This window comes from Anopheles darlingi, chromosome 3, assembly GCF_943734745.1.
Source record: "Anopheles darlingi chromosome 3, idAnoDarlMG_H_01, whole genome shotgun sequence".
In the NCBI taxonomy this organism is placed as follows: Eukaryota; Metazoa; Arthropoda; class Insecta; order Diptera; family Culicidae; genus Anopheles; species Anopheles darlingi.
The window spans coordinates 64,014,542-64,029,541 of NC_064875.1; the positions used below are offsets into that span (position 1 = coordinate 64,014,542).

Sequence of the window (15,000 nt, forward strand, 5' to 3'; positions counted from 1 at the left end):
CCCTGAATGTGCGGGGTTTTAAGACTGAAGAACGGACTGGTTCTAAAGGAGAGAGAAAAATTAAGACTTCAAATGCCACCACAGGAGGCCGGTTCGTGTACGAGTACGAGATTAGATAAGTGGGCTCCGCTCAAAAACATGTTTATTAGGACGAGTTTTTTTTTTTTCGTGGAATACCATCACAGGAATTAGCTTAAGAAATGTCCAGAACATTTGCCGCGAATACCTGTTTTCGGTTAACTTGTTGTCCGCTTGGTCAGAAATATATTGCAGTTCATCTTGATCGGTTCAATTAATCTGATTAACAATTAGAACAACATCGATTAGTAGCAACCTTTTCGGTCTACCTCAATTTCGACATCATCAATGGCCTGTCTTAACTAACAACACACAAAAAAATCTCGTACTTCATCTCGTACCGCTGTGATCACAGACGACGAGACGAGTGTTTTAGCAAAAGTGTGAAGAAACGCAACGAACGTTAATGCCAGCCACCGCGTGTCCTCCCACACGGTCACCAGATGGCAATGCGAGCGGCTTCATGGTGAGACCGACATCATCGGCATCATAGAAGGTTGCTGGTCACACCACCGGAAACATAGCCCAACCGTGGCACCTGGAAGCCGGAAGGAAGGATGGGAAGGTAGGAGGCCGACGATGGCAATTTCGTTCTGTCCTCGAGCAAGATCACCACCACCTTGCTTGGGGGCACTGGTACCATTGCGGCTGTATACAGCTGGCTGAATCAGAGTGCACACCTGATCGATCGCACGCCTTACCCGGTGCCGCCGTTTAATAAGGCATTGCTTGAATGCTTTGACGAGGATCGGAGTGGTAAGTTAGGATGATGATGGCGATCTTTCTCATGTACTTCCTTTCACTCATTTGCCTCGTGTGAGAACACATTTTCGAACGTATGCTACATGATGACCAATTGCGTGGCACTGGTGCTAAACTTGACCATTGATGGCGGCAGGTCGACATGCTGCAGCACTGGTCGCTTAGCATGGCTTTGCGTACACCATGAAATTACATCTTAAAACAATTCTCTTCAATCGTGTAAAGCGTGGCTGCAACGGCTAAATCGATCGTACGCAAATCGGTCTACTATGCGCGACCCCACTAGAAGGCGAACCTTCGCGCCGGATGTTGCACGGATTGCCTGAGTCAAGATTGAGACTAATAAGAGAAGAGGTCACACATCCTTCTATTGGGAGGCTCGATGTACTTAATGGGACATTCAGCGCAATTTACTGGCCAGTTTATCCGCGTGATCTGTCTCCAACAAGAAATAAAATCAATCCATTTCCTCGCAAGGAAACACCCGGTGACCTTCAGAATATTCGCATTAAAGTGAAGACGCAATTTGCTTACCTCAGGCGCCCATCGTGCCGCATCAATCCAGGGTATGGAAAACCCCAAAACGCGCCAAAAAACGATCGGAGCAGCGGTGAGTGTCCAAACAAGGAAATCGCTGCGATCGATCGATCGAGCGAGCGTTCAGCCATGCTTAACACGGCGCTGAAAGCTTCTTTGTCTTGTGCCGCGGGTTCGATGGTGGAAAATGGCGGGCGCGCTTGGAGAATGGGCGATACACTTTGTGTGGTTCGCAAATGTCCGAATCAAGAACACCGTTTCGGGACTAATCAAGGTTTTAAATCCCAAAAAAACGATTTAAATACTGTATATTGTATCAAGAGGTTCATTAAGCACGGGAGTCGCATGGATTGAGGCGTGATTTGTGTTTGCTCAATAAAGCGTATTCGTTTCAGCGACTACGCACGCGCCTCTGATCGATTCGATGTGATTGTAAGGTCCACAGCGGGAATCAAGAACATGCTTATAATTCATTGTGACCAAGAAAACGTGTAAGAAATAAATGAAGAAGTTTTTAGTTACTGTATTTCGTCAGAACGATTTATGAGCTGTTTCGTTCTACGTGCATGTTCATTTCTAATTAATACGACTCTTTGGACGATGTATAACTATCGAGAGTATGCTTAATGATTTTGAAATGCCCCAAGTGGCTAAACACTGATATAATCATTATTTCATTTGAAGTCAAAGTAAATATCGCTACAATACTACCATTCCGAAAAAAACCATAGTTACCATTGCTACAATAGAATCTAGAAAGCATATTCGCTAGTTTTCTCTACACGGTTAACGTCAATAGATGTGTTTCACAAAATATTATCATTTAAAAGTGCCAAATAAGAAAACAATTGAATATTTACCAGAAACCAAAGCAATGAAGTGCATTAAGAAAAAGCCTCGTGAATCCAGATTGAGATGGAGCGACGGTATCGACATGGATTGTAAAAGTTATTGTATTTACAACTAGGAAGACAGCAATGCCAGTTCGTTAGCGATAGCTGGATAGATCATTCCTTAATCGTGTGAAACACTTTCATTTTATTTACGGATGTTACGAGAAAAAAAGCGAATCCGGAAATGCCCTGAAAATGGTGAGTCGACGAACGAAGATGTTCTAATTCCACCGCCATATTGTATCAGTCCAGTTGTCGGTAAACATTCATGATCACCAAAGTGTAAACATAAACACCCACTGATCGTTACAATCGATTCCCATTTATAGTGTACCAGCGAACCGGCTTATGCACTGACGCATCGGGGATTTCGCTCGAGTTCGATGTAATTACCGTTTCTTCGCAACCAACACACAAACCTCTTACATTGTGGACGCCTTTGCCGGTCCGCCTACCGTTCGCGCTTTCCCAAACCAACGTGGAAGTGAGCTGTTTTCCCTTCTTCCCGCTGATCGGCATGAATCATTTACCGAGCCTCGCGTAAATCGGTGGAAATTCCCAGCCGATCCTCTCACGATCCGTGTGGCTTCAAAATCAAGGCAATGCCGCGGAGGAGGACTTGCAGACAATACCGCCGGTGTCTAGCCGTGCGTAACGAGATAACCATAATCGTGCTCTAGGGCCGTTTTGACACTTTGCCTGAGGTTACCTCGACGCGCGAGGTAGCGCACAACATGCGCAGCTACGCACCACGAGCACAGCTGGTGGTGGGCTTCGGGGTGGGGAAAACCCTATGTGATGCTCGAAGCTTCGCAGCCAGTATCAGTACCTACCTTTCAGTGGTCTGCAGTGGTTGGTGTAGGTGTTGTCTGTCTGGGCAGCAGGTAGCGTCGGTGGTAACGACGACGGCAGGTACGGGACAGCTAGCGAGAGGGTCTTCACATACCGAGAACCGAAGATCACCTTCTCTCTCTCGCGAATATCCTTTCACGATCACTGAGCCTCTCCGACACCTGCTGTTCGGCGGCGACAAGTCCCACCTTCCACTCACACCTTGCGGGCATGTGCTCGTTCTCTCTCTGGCTCTCTGTCGCGGCAGTTTGAAGATCGTCTAGACGAGCGAGATCGCGATCGTACTCTCGCCGGCGATCGTCGCTCCTTTGTCGCCACCACCGCCAGCAGAGTGGCGACAGAGCAACGACAGAGAAGTGGAGAGTCCGCGCGTCGGAACCAACGAGCAAAAAGGCTTTATAAATCGTGGCTCGGACACCGACCGGAGCTCAATCGAACGTCCGATCCGCTGGCGAGTTAGTCGATGACCGTTAGGGTTATTTAGGAGCCTCCGAGCACGTTAAGTGGCACTTGCGTGGTGGTGGACACCTTACCAATTTCGCGCGCGCGCAACTTTTCTGAGTGTTCCGTCCGTGTGTTTGTGTGTGTGTATGTGCACTTCCTAGGTACACATATCATATCGTCGGAACAGCAAGAAAAGCGGAAAATTCGTAAGGAATCGAACGTGTCGCAAGTCAGAGAAAAACACACCACGAAAAGAAAAGTAGTGCGTGCCCCGAACGGAGGAAAAACGGAAAAAAGCAACGATGCAACGAAGCTAGAGGAAAATCCGGACCAAAGAAAGCCCCATTTTTCTAGTGCTATCGTCGTCGTGTCTCTCGTGTGTATCTGTGCAAACTGGAAAGCCAGAGAAAAGTGCAGAAGAAACTTGTTTCTGCAGTTAACGAGAAAAAAACGTAACCAACGGTCAAAGACCCTAAGCGCGTGGTTTTAGAACAACGGTAGCCGCCATCTTGGGTGAAAGTGCTGGACAAACTCACTGCACCATTAAAAGGCGTAGTAACAGAAATAGAAACAAAGAGAGAAAGGGAAGGAAGTTGTGAATTTTACGTGCCAAATCGAAACCTCAAAAACCAGCTACAATAATGACGCCAAAACCAGAGGAAGGCAGCAACATCCCGGTCGTGCACGCGGTCGACGAGCGCGAGCTGAGCGGTTCACTCAACAACAGCAGCCTTAGCAGCATCGCTGGTGGCAACAGCATGGGCAACCTTAGCAACAACCTGAAGCTGAGCGCGTTCATCAACAATGGTTTCGTCGGCGAGTGCCCGGCAGGCGATAAGCCGGCGATCAGCGACACACAGGATGAGCTCAGGAAGGACCACAAGAACAGTCAAAATGGCGGCATCGGTAACGGCGGTGGCGGTCTAGGTGGTGGTGGTGGTGGTGGTGCTAATGCCAACCCTGCCAAGATGGCGGTCGCCGTCGCCGAGAAGCCGGTCGTTGACTTTGACGATCTGCTGCCGCACGTAGGCGAGTTCGGTCGCTACCAGAAGATCCTGTTCTTGCTCATGATCCCGTTCGCGTTCTTCGTGGCGTTCGTGTACTTCTCGCAGATATTCATCACCCTCGTACCGGAGGAGCACTGGTGCTATGTGCCGGAGCTCCAGCATCTGTCGGTCGAACAAAGGTAAGTGTGTCACTTCGTTTTAGGAGTAGTAATAACGCGATTGGTGGGCCGTCTGGGGAGGGGACAGAGAGCTGGCGCGGATGTTGATTGTGGCAGAAAAAAAAACATGTCCAACACAAGTGTTTTTCTTTTGTTGATACATTACGGGCGGGGTATTTTAACACAGGTATTGGTGTTACAGAAACCGGTACCCACATACACTCGGATTGGCCCCGATCCGAAGTGCGACTTGGTGATCATGCAAGCACAGCCATCTTTGATGCCACGCCGCTGCCAGCGGATGGTGAGTAGTTTGAAGCAAAAAAAAGACAGAAAAGACGAAGCCTCCTTTTGGAAGCTTCTCTGTCAAGGTTTTCGACGTTCACCTACTGCGCAGCGCATCGCCGCGTGCTAATGTTTGACGTGCGCGCGCGTGCCCATTCGACCACAGGCGATATGAAGCCAAAAAAAAAGAAGCTTCGGAAAGCAATGAAGCGGTCCTCGTTTGGTAGCATATGGTGGCGATGGTTTATGCATAATGAATCCTAAGTTACGATGGTTGCTAGGTTGAATTGAAAGCGAAACCATGGCTCACGCCTTGGGGGAAGGACAATAGTTATAGTAGCAAAACGCTCTTCGAGAAGCTACCAGCGACGACACACGCGAGGTACTGCATTTCCGATGCAGCTAACCGATCTATATTGCGGCCATTTTATTACCCATTTAATGTGTATTCCGCATTCGATTGAGTTTATGTTTTCTTCTGCGTTCTTGGCAACGTGTCTGGCGCACATAACCTCAAGTGCGAACACGCTGGATTCCTAACATGCATACACGCTGGCTCATATGCCATGATGCCGTCGTTGCACTTCCTCATCGCACAAGGCCAGGCCCCCCGCCGTTGGTGGGCTGGTACGCCTGGCCAGCATCATTACAAGCATCAAACGCAGCAACGAAATGAAAAAAAAAAAAAGATACAGATTTATAGAATGCACACTGAGGCCAGCAGCTGCAACAAACGCTGCATTATGTGTGCGACTGTGCGCGTTCTCGGAAGCGCTAGACTTCCTTGGTTTCCAGTCACCTACAAGCTCATATGTCGGCTGTACCGCCGCGCAACCCCCCCCCCCCTTCCCCCCACCAAGCGGCTTCATTAATGCTTGACCACCGTACCACTAGCAGCTGTGTTGGAATGCATGCATTTTATGAATAACTACAGCATGTTAAATGCCGCCACATGACCACCGCATGCATTCCGCAGGTTCGCAATTTGCGAAAACCTCCAGCCTAATGAACGGCTGTTACTTTGTAAAAAAAAGGTCCTCTCTCTAATAAGGCATATCAAGAGCCCCCCCACCGTGAAGTCAGGTTGGCCTCCCCAGACCCATATGAAAAAATAGATTGAGAAAGAAGAGTAGTATAAAAACAAAAGTCAAGATCAGTGCGGCAAGTGCGCCGGTTGACCATGGAGTGCGCATTATGTCTCAACAATAGTTATTCCAAAATAAGCGCAGTGGCGTCGATCGCTGGTTTTTGGAGAAGATGCTCTGCCGATGCTCGCTTGCGAAGCTCAATGGCGTTGAGTGGCTTTGAACCCGTGTGCGCTGATCGAGCTAATGGCGAACCGCTGCTGATGATCGGTGCGTTTGGTCAATCATTGGCCCACGTGCTGCGCGTGATTAGCGAGCATGATCGACAGTAAAAATTGCGCCACTTTAGCACATCATACGTTGCGTCTTCTTCTACACGGCCCGTGCGTTGGCATATGCAACGCATTGCGCGGGCACCAGTGCCTAGGTGCCGCAATGATCGCAATGATCTCGCAGCAAACTTCAACTTGACCCAAATTCGAGAAACGTACCTCCTGCTACGACCAATGGCTGCTACGACGACGACACTGCGTTACGCGGCTGGTCTGCTAACGCGTGCAGCGGAAGCCCGTCAGCAACAACAGCAGCAGCAGCAACAGTACGAGTCGCGGTGAGGCCGACGATCGCACTCTGCTTGCTAGCTGTCACTAATTGGCTGCTGCTGCTGCTACTAAATCCAAGTTCAAAGACACATTTGCTGTACCGCCAGCGACCATAAAGGGGTTTTCCGCGACTCTACGCGGCCAACCAACTTCCTCTTGCAGCAGCAGCAGCAGCAGTCGCATCATCTGACCGTCGAGCACCTCGACCTTACAAGAACCGTCGCAGCAACCAGCGTTTTGCAAGCAATTAACGATGCTGTGCTCCCCGGACCACAGACACAGAGCAAAATGACTAACAAAGAACTGATGCTTATGCTGTCCGGTGCGGTGATCCAGTTATGTCCAGTTATCCAGTAACACCTGTGGCATGCGACAGGTAGCACCGGTAAACCGCAAAACCCCCCGAGCCAGGTTAAGGTCACTGGCCCACTGGTGTGGCCGGTGTCGTAAAGATCGTCGCAACCCGTTCGATCGTGCAGTATCGATCGGCTTAATCATATTATGTAGGGCTACACACGGGCGACTTGCGGTACCGGTCACTACTTGTGCCCTGCTTTGTACGTGTGGTTGCCGCCGCCTCCATCCGTCACCGAGTGTCCTCATTGGAACTGCGAAATACCTATTTCGCAACCGAGGCACATAGATCACGATGCGAACGGTGCTCTAAACCAAACCACTGACTCACCCGTGGTCTTTCTCGGGGCGCCGTTGATGCCCAGTCGGCTACAGCTGCAGTATCACGTGTTCCGACCAAAACGCAATTTAGCCGCGAGTACCCCGTGTACTATGATAATCAATTACATCTTTTACACAAACAACAACGTAGCATCGGCAACTGCAACCGGACCGGTGTGTTTGTACAGTTCAGTACAGCAATTGGATTTTGGCTAATTGTGCTAAATGGTCAGAGCGCTGGTGCCAACACCAATTGGCAATCCGCACTGATCTAGCATCGCATATGGTTGGGAATCTTGAGGTATGCGCAATGCGCTAAGTGAAAAACATTTAAGCTTCACCGTGGCACGTGCCACCATGCCATAAGACCTCGTCCACAGTGCAGAACTGTGTTTATGCTACGATCGGATCGGGGAGGGGCAACACTCTTCAGTTCTAGTTAAGCTGGCATGTGGCTCCGTGTAGCTTGGTACGTTTGGCCACCTTCAAGCTGTCGGTGGTAGCATTACTACGCCCCTCCCCTCCCACTAGCGAACACTCGCCCTAACCCAAAAGAAGTTTATGGCTGGGGAATGGTGCGGAGCTATCGTAGAATATACGGACAGCAAAAATTGAGAACGGCCTGGCTGTCCGTTCCAACACTTGAAGGTCGCAATTAAACGGTGTGCACACCACTTCGTATGTGTGAGCCTTCGTACGTTTCTGTGTGTGTGTGTGTATGTGTGTGCGCGCGCGCACACACGTTGTTGGCTCTCGTGCTAAATCACTAGACTCCACCTAAAGCATAGGAAAACCTGACCACAAGAGCGCAAGTGGAAACTCGATGGTGACTACTGCTGACTACTTGGCGGCCACTCATACACACCGTCTGTGTACATTCTGATCGAACAAACACTACAATGTTGTGTAGAGCGAAAGTTCTGATCATTCGCCGAATGATCGCCAAATGACTTAATCGGTTGCTACTAATGCTCGCCGATGACGTAACCGACGGTTCGGACGATGGCGGTCCGAAACGAGGAAGTGTCGCTGTCCAACGACCCATTTATCGGTCGATCAAGTCATGGCCGGTCGGTTCTGCGAAGGGAAAGGTGTGTCCGATGTCCGCTCAGACCCGCGACGCGCTGGTATGAGGAAATGGTGCGTAGCCCCGAGTCGCGCGTTCTTAGGGCTAATTGATGCAGCTAGACGTGCTAGAGAGCTGTAGGAGCAGCGGGGGGGTCGCCAATCAGCCAGACGCTCTCCAGTGATCGAGCCTTTCGGGTATCACGATGCGTACGTTCACCTCACTGTGGTGCGATCGTGATGCAGTCTAGCTGTAGACCACATCCTGCAACTCATGCCATACGATTCCTTCAGTTAACGATTTCTTCTGTATGCCGGATCTACTGCTGACGTCAATGGCAGTCGACATCTAGCGCGCATACGGCGGACAACTGATTGATGGGTACACGATTTGCCTTTTAGAAGTCAGGGTAGCCAATGCCGGAAGTATATCGAGCTGTATCCTATTTGGAAATTTTGCTCCATACCTTATGCTAGCTAATTGTGTCCACTTCCTTAACATCAGCTTGGCTATCCTACAGCGCCAGCCAACGGTAGTGCAAGTACGCTCACACACACACTTCTTGTCGATTGCCTGTCAATGGTGATGAATTGATTTGAATGTCACCAACGTGTCATAACTCCTCCACGGCTCCAGCGCTTAATCCTTTCACAGACCTTTCTCGAAACAGATTATCGCCCGGTAAAAACCCGGTTTCGGTAGTCGAAGAAAAGCAAAAAACCGGCTTCTTTTCCTTGAGTGGTCCAAGGTGATACCCACTACACTGCAGCACAATCATTTGCATTAATGTTAGGCCAAAACGGTAGCGCGCTAGTTTCTGGAGTAATTAATTATCAACCAGAGCGAGCCTTGGTCCTTGTGGCTTTTGTGGCACCGAAACCGCTTTCGGTAAACCTTTGGCTGGAATGATAAACATGCAAATTTGAGGACAACCTTGGCTGATAGTTCTGTCGGTTTCTCAGTGGTTCTTGCTCGTCATTTATTTGAGATTCGTTGAGGTTCACTCGACGGACTCACACACACGCACAAATTAATTAAATTAATGGCATCAAATGAATGGCGTAGACATGATGTCTCGATGGTGACACATCGAGCTCCACGATCATGCCGAAGCGAAAGATCAATCAGCCATAACGCTGCTCGACGGAGGCCGCCAGCAAATGCGGAAACGCTGGAAGCTCCAACCCCGGTACCGTGTATGGACCACCATAACCATGAAAAAGGGTCGATGGTTCCCTTCAGCGAATGCTGGCTGGTAATCGTTCGGTTCGGAAGCACGCTACCACCATCGTATAGCGAAGGGCCACGCAGCCTAGCCGTGGATCGCCGTGGTCGGTTCTGCTAATAAACCTTGAAATTCGATTTAAATCTATTCCCTCCTTCAACTAAGCTTCGGCTAGGCTCCGGTCACGGATAGTGGACGGTCGGTCGATGGTTCTTGCGTGTGGTGTGAGGGTTTGAAGGGTTTTGTAGCCGGATTTAACGCGGTTTGCCATCGGAAGTCATGCTCAAGATTATGTTTGAGACCGGTTGGTTCTACTGTTTGCTGTTGCTTTGCCGCCGTTCTCGTGGCGATCCGGAACCTAGTACTGCTGGGTGCGGGGGGAGGGGAATCAACTAGCAGGGCGGATCGACACATGATTTGACTGTTTATTCAATTTCCGTCTTCAGCTGCTTCTGTTGATCTGTCGCGGTGGAGTGGCTAGGTGCTCTAAATCGTGTTCTCCCCAAAAGGGATAAGAATCGTTTGGATAGGAGATCATCGATTGAATTGATGCCCTGTCGATGGTTATTAGAAGCACAATTAGTGCGTGTCAGTGGCACGACGGGGCTGGACGTTTGGATCACGATTCTTATTCTGCACACGATGCTCACTCAGCTGGAGGCATGATTGTCGATCATTCCTTAAACCAGGCTCACAGGTCTGCCAAAATATTTGAGTAATGATCGGCTGTTACTTCCATAACCGGTCGAGAGGATGCTAAGACGAGACCTGGATGGAGATCCCGCCTTTTTGGCTTTAATTTATGCAGACAGAGGTACAACATTCGAGACATTCTTGGCCGAGGAGTGAAGGGAAAGGCTTCGCTTCCGCTCCGTGCCTTTCAATCACTGGTGGATGATCGTGATCACTGTTAAGGATCGTGGTAGCTGGATTTTCGTTTTGTTCGTTTGCTTTTCAGGTTAGTTAGTGTCTCTCCCCACCTGTTGGCCCGAAAAAAATCAGGTTCCGTGTTTGACTTCTTTGTTGTCAACCAACCGTCCTGGGGACTTTCAAATGCCAATCGTCTGGTTTTTGCAGAGCGAAGCCACGGATCATTAATAATCTGTGGGGTGTAGAGCTGGCTAATGGTCGTCGTCGTTGTTGCTAAGCGCAGAAGCGCGCACACACACACACAGTGTACTGGGGTATAGCAGTTGAGCGATCGGTAGAATGGACCTAGTGTCCAGCCATAATGAGCCGGTACAATTCGTTCGAAAGCCTTTTTTCGGGCTTCCGTGTCGAGCGATCGAGATCTGGATTGCATGATTGCTGATGCTGCTAGGTTCGTGCAAATCATTCGTTGATTCTCGCGATCAACGCTGCGACGGTTTTGTGGCTTTATGCGGGCTTTCAACTGAAGCGAGCTCGCTAAGAGATGTAGCATCTCAAGGCAAAACCAGAACATTAGAGCAACGCGCCGTGATTGTGATGAGTTGGCGGAATAACGATGCTCGCAATGAGCGGCAGACGGAAACAAAAAGGATCAGAATGGTGCTAAAAATAGAACAATGGTGGCAGGTGGTCGTCTTTAAAGATGCTCGAGATGAAAAACACATAAAACATGATCACAGCTTTCAAGTACAGTTGCACAAACAAAACATACTTTTGGACCATGGTGTGTATGTTATATCCGTGAAATTGCCGTGTAAGTGGCTATTAAAATACAACGAAGGTCTCGCGTTGCTGCTAGTTTGCTAGTCTTCTCTATGCATCCATTCAGTTCTTCTAGCTGAAGCATAGAACGAGAGAGAAAGAGAGAGAAAAAGAGGGCGCGAAAACTAGCGACTCGGGACAACCCCATATTATCTCCTACGGGAGTATCAAGGAGGACTAACATGTTGTGGCGCTTCATCGACATGCTTCCGATCGAACTCCGATCATCTCCCACCCGGGCACGTTCGCCAGGAAAAAGGAAGAGCAATGACTGCTAGGGCATCTCAAGGATACACGATCGGTGCCCCCAGTTGCTCATTCCTTTGTTATGGACCTTGCGAATAGAAGAGAATGTTCGATCCTACGAACCCAACTAACCGATGACCGTTCTAGCAAATGTCCCGCTCCCGTATCGCTGTATCGTGTATTAATATGCTGTTTTCCCTTTTTTCTTTCGATTCCTTCAACTTTCCAATAGACGAGCATTGTCCATTCCGGTTGATGAGTCGGTGACGGGCCACTTTGCCGAGGATGGCGACACGATCAGCTACAGCAAGTGCACGATGTATGCCGTCAACTTCACCGAGGTGCTGGCCAACAACATCCGCAAGGCGGATCCATCTTGGCCAACGCAACCCTGTCAGAATGGCTGGGAGTATAACTTCACGGACGTCCCGTACGCAACGGTAGCCACCGATGTAAGTATCCCTGTCACTTTTCGGGCCACCTTGGCGCCTTCTCCAATCCCCAGTTCTAATCAAACCGTTCTTAATACATTCACAGTTTGAATGGGTGTGCGACCATGCGTACCTGCCGACGTTGGCTCAGTCGATCTTCTTTCTGGGTGCGATCGCCGGTGGGCTACTGTTTGGCTGGATTGCCGATCGGTACGGTCGCATCCCGGCACTGGCCGGTTGCAATCTGATCGGTTTTGTGGCCGGTGTTGCCACCGCCTTCGTCGGTAACTTCTGGCAGTTCAGCCTGTGCCGGTTTCTGGTCGGATTCGCGTTCGACAACTGCTTCACCATGATGTACATTCTCGGTAAGTGTCAGGAAGCTCGGGGATACAGACCGCGTGCTCGCGGACCACACGCAATCTTCTTTACGAGCGCGTTTGTTCTTTATGAGCAGTTAACTGTTTCGCGTTCTTCGAACGGGCACATGTTATTTGCCTTTCACGCGTGCAGCTTGATGATCCGGTTCTCGGATTCCGGCCTCTGGCAAGGTGATCCGGATTCTCTCCTATGCAAATGGTACACCGAACGCACCGAGGAAGGCAGGACGGACTCACCGTCGTCACCGTTCTAGGCGAGTGAGTGTCTGCCTCCCCGCGGGGGGATGGCGTTCGGCTATCATCGGTGAGGATGATTGATATCAAAGGGGATGGAACCGTGTGGTGGAGTAGCTTTACTCGCGAATGGCCTGCTGTCTCCGGGCCCGTTTGCTTTGACTTCATTCCGCACCGGTTTGGTGTCAGAAGCGTTACCTTGATCTATTCCACTTCTAGTATTACTTATGTTTCTCACGTACGATCGGGTATAGGTTCACGTGATAGCTGCAGGTCCACCTGGGCCATTAATTGGCACGGACGGTGGTCAGTACGATGCGATTTTTATTCAGCGATTTACAACTTTAATCGGCTCGGTGTGATCGATTTTAGTGCCCGCACACCGATCAACGATCGCGTGGAATAACTTATCATAATACCGCTGCAAAGGTACCGGTGGTCGATTCAGGTTAAGAACCATACTTTATGCTTCACTGCATCCCGTTTGTGGTCACCGTTACCGATCGCAAACTAGCAATTCCTCTACCGATCAATCGGTGATTAGTATTGCAAACAGTGAGAAGTCCACTAATTACGAGCAATTATCAAACCTCTTTTTCTCGGTTGCACACCCCTGTTGCGACTGTGACAGATTTATGATAATTCTGGACACAGAAGACCGGGACCGGCGGGCACATTAGCGACCCATCAGCAGCTGCGCCGTGCGACAAATTGATGCTCTCAGTGAGTGTGGCCCCGACTCGCGCCGGCGAGGTTGATGTTAATTGAACGACAGTTAGATAGTCATCTTCGGGCGGCGAGACTTGTAGCGGAAGTGCATTCGATGCACCTGTCCCACAGCACCGGTTAGAAAACAATAGGCGTACACGCTGATGATACGATTCACCGATATGCGTTAATGTACCGTTTATAGCTTCATCTGATGGCATTACTTTAAGGGGCTGCTGGAAGGTGAGATTGTGCGCTAGCCTAGCCAGTCTGATAACCAGGAGGCGTGTGAGCATAAACATTGTGGCTTTGCAGTTGTAACAGTTACGGGGCTTACATAATGGGGCGGAGTGAGTCGTGTGTCGGATTGTCACTTTACGATCCGCATCCGTGGTATGGTCGGTGGTTGAAATGAATCCACATAACACACATTTGGTGCCATATCGGTGCGATATGTCACCGTACGGTTGACCTTCGCGAAAGGTGAATCTCATTAGACGTTCCAGCGGCTCTCTTGGGCGACCTTTGGTGCTTGTGGAGCGGAACCACAAGACGGTCAGTAACCTTTGTTTTTGCTTTTTGTTGTTACGTCGGAAGAACCCCAACCGACGATCAGGACCTGTGGCAGGTTCAAGTACGTTCACGTGTTCTTGACTGCCCCCCCTCGCCCACCCCTTCGGCGCATTTTGGATAGTCACGTTTGGCCTAATTAACCCGGACTCAATGGTTTGCTGGTCGATCCATTTTTGGCGAACTAGTTCCATCCGAATGCAATTGAATGGTGAACTCCACTACCGCCGATATTGGCCCGAAGGACATCTGCTTCTGCTCTATAATGCAGGTCATTTCCACCTCATTGTGGTACGCCACAATTGCGCTCGTCGTAGCACTTAGTGCGATCGATAGCCACAGCGCAAGCCAGGTCGCCACGGTGTCTCTTCTCACTCTCTCGGTGTGTAACTTACCCCTCTACCCATGTGGTTTAGCCGGTGGTGGTCGGTTCCGGCTGTGCGATTTCCGTTCCATGGTTTCGGAGTGAATGTTCCGCGACCGCGCGCTGCCGGTGGCAATGATGTGTGTGCCCATGATCGTGCTCAAGGCCATGTGATCGAGCACCTCTTTTGCTGTGTTGCTAGGATGTGTGTGTGCGTGTGTGTGTTACTCCGGTTTTGGAGCAGCACCAAAAACTGTAGTCCAGCCCAAGAACACGTCATTTGAATTGGCTGGATTTTCCTCCCGAGTGAACCAGCCTTTCACTTGCTACCTGAAGCGCTCATCAGGTTCTTGTCTCTTGCCAGTAGCTGACAGTCCTACCTCGACTTCTGAAGGCCATGCGGACAAAGAGTACTCAACCCACGGCTCAACCTATGGTGACGGCCGTTCGATCGACTGTACGGAAGGAAATCCCTAGGATTGCATCGCGTCTGCCCCAAGCAGTCGATGCTTATGCAAACCAAGGCATACCACCGACAGATACCTGTTTGGACAGTGGAAAAGGATACTCACCGTTTGCAGTGAGTCGCGAAACGCGTAAAAGATGTTGCTTCACGTAAACCTGTTTGGTTAGATTCCATGATTTCGCCACACTGTCCGCCTCCGCCATGTCCAGTCTTTTGTCAGGGGGTGCAAAATGGTTTCGAAAA

At 49.9% G+C, this 15,000-nt stretch overlaps 1 protein-coding gene across 1 annotated transcript in view; it reads left to right on the top strand.

Moving 5' to 3' along the window:
* Nucleotides 1–3,400: 3,400 nt before the first annotated feature.
* The window catches only part of LOC125954432 (solute carrier family 22 member 13), a 15,398-nt gene continuing 3,798 nt past the window's right edge, over nt 3,401–15,000 (top strand). Inside the window, exons 1-3 of the mRNA XM_049684782.1 lie at nt 3,401–4,752; nt 11,840–12,059; nt 12,145–12,403. Of these exons, the coding sequence (XP_049540739.1) occupies nt 4,208–4,752; nt 11,840–12,059; nt 12,145–12,403 (1,024 nt within the window). The 5' untranslated portion in view covers nt 3,401–4,207. The remainder of the gene's footprint in view (nt 4,753–11,839; nt 12,060–12,144; nt 12,404–15,000) is intronic.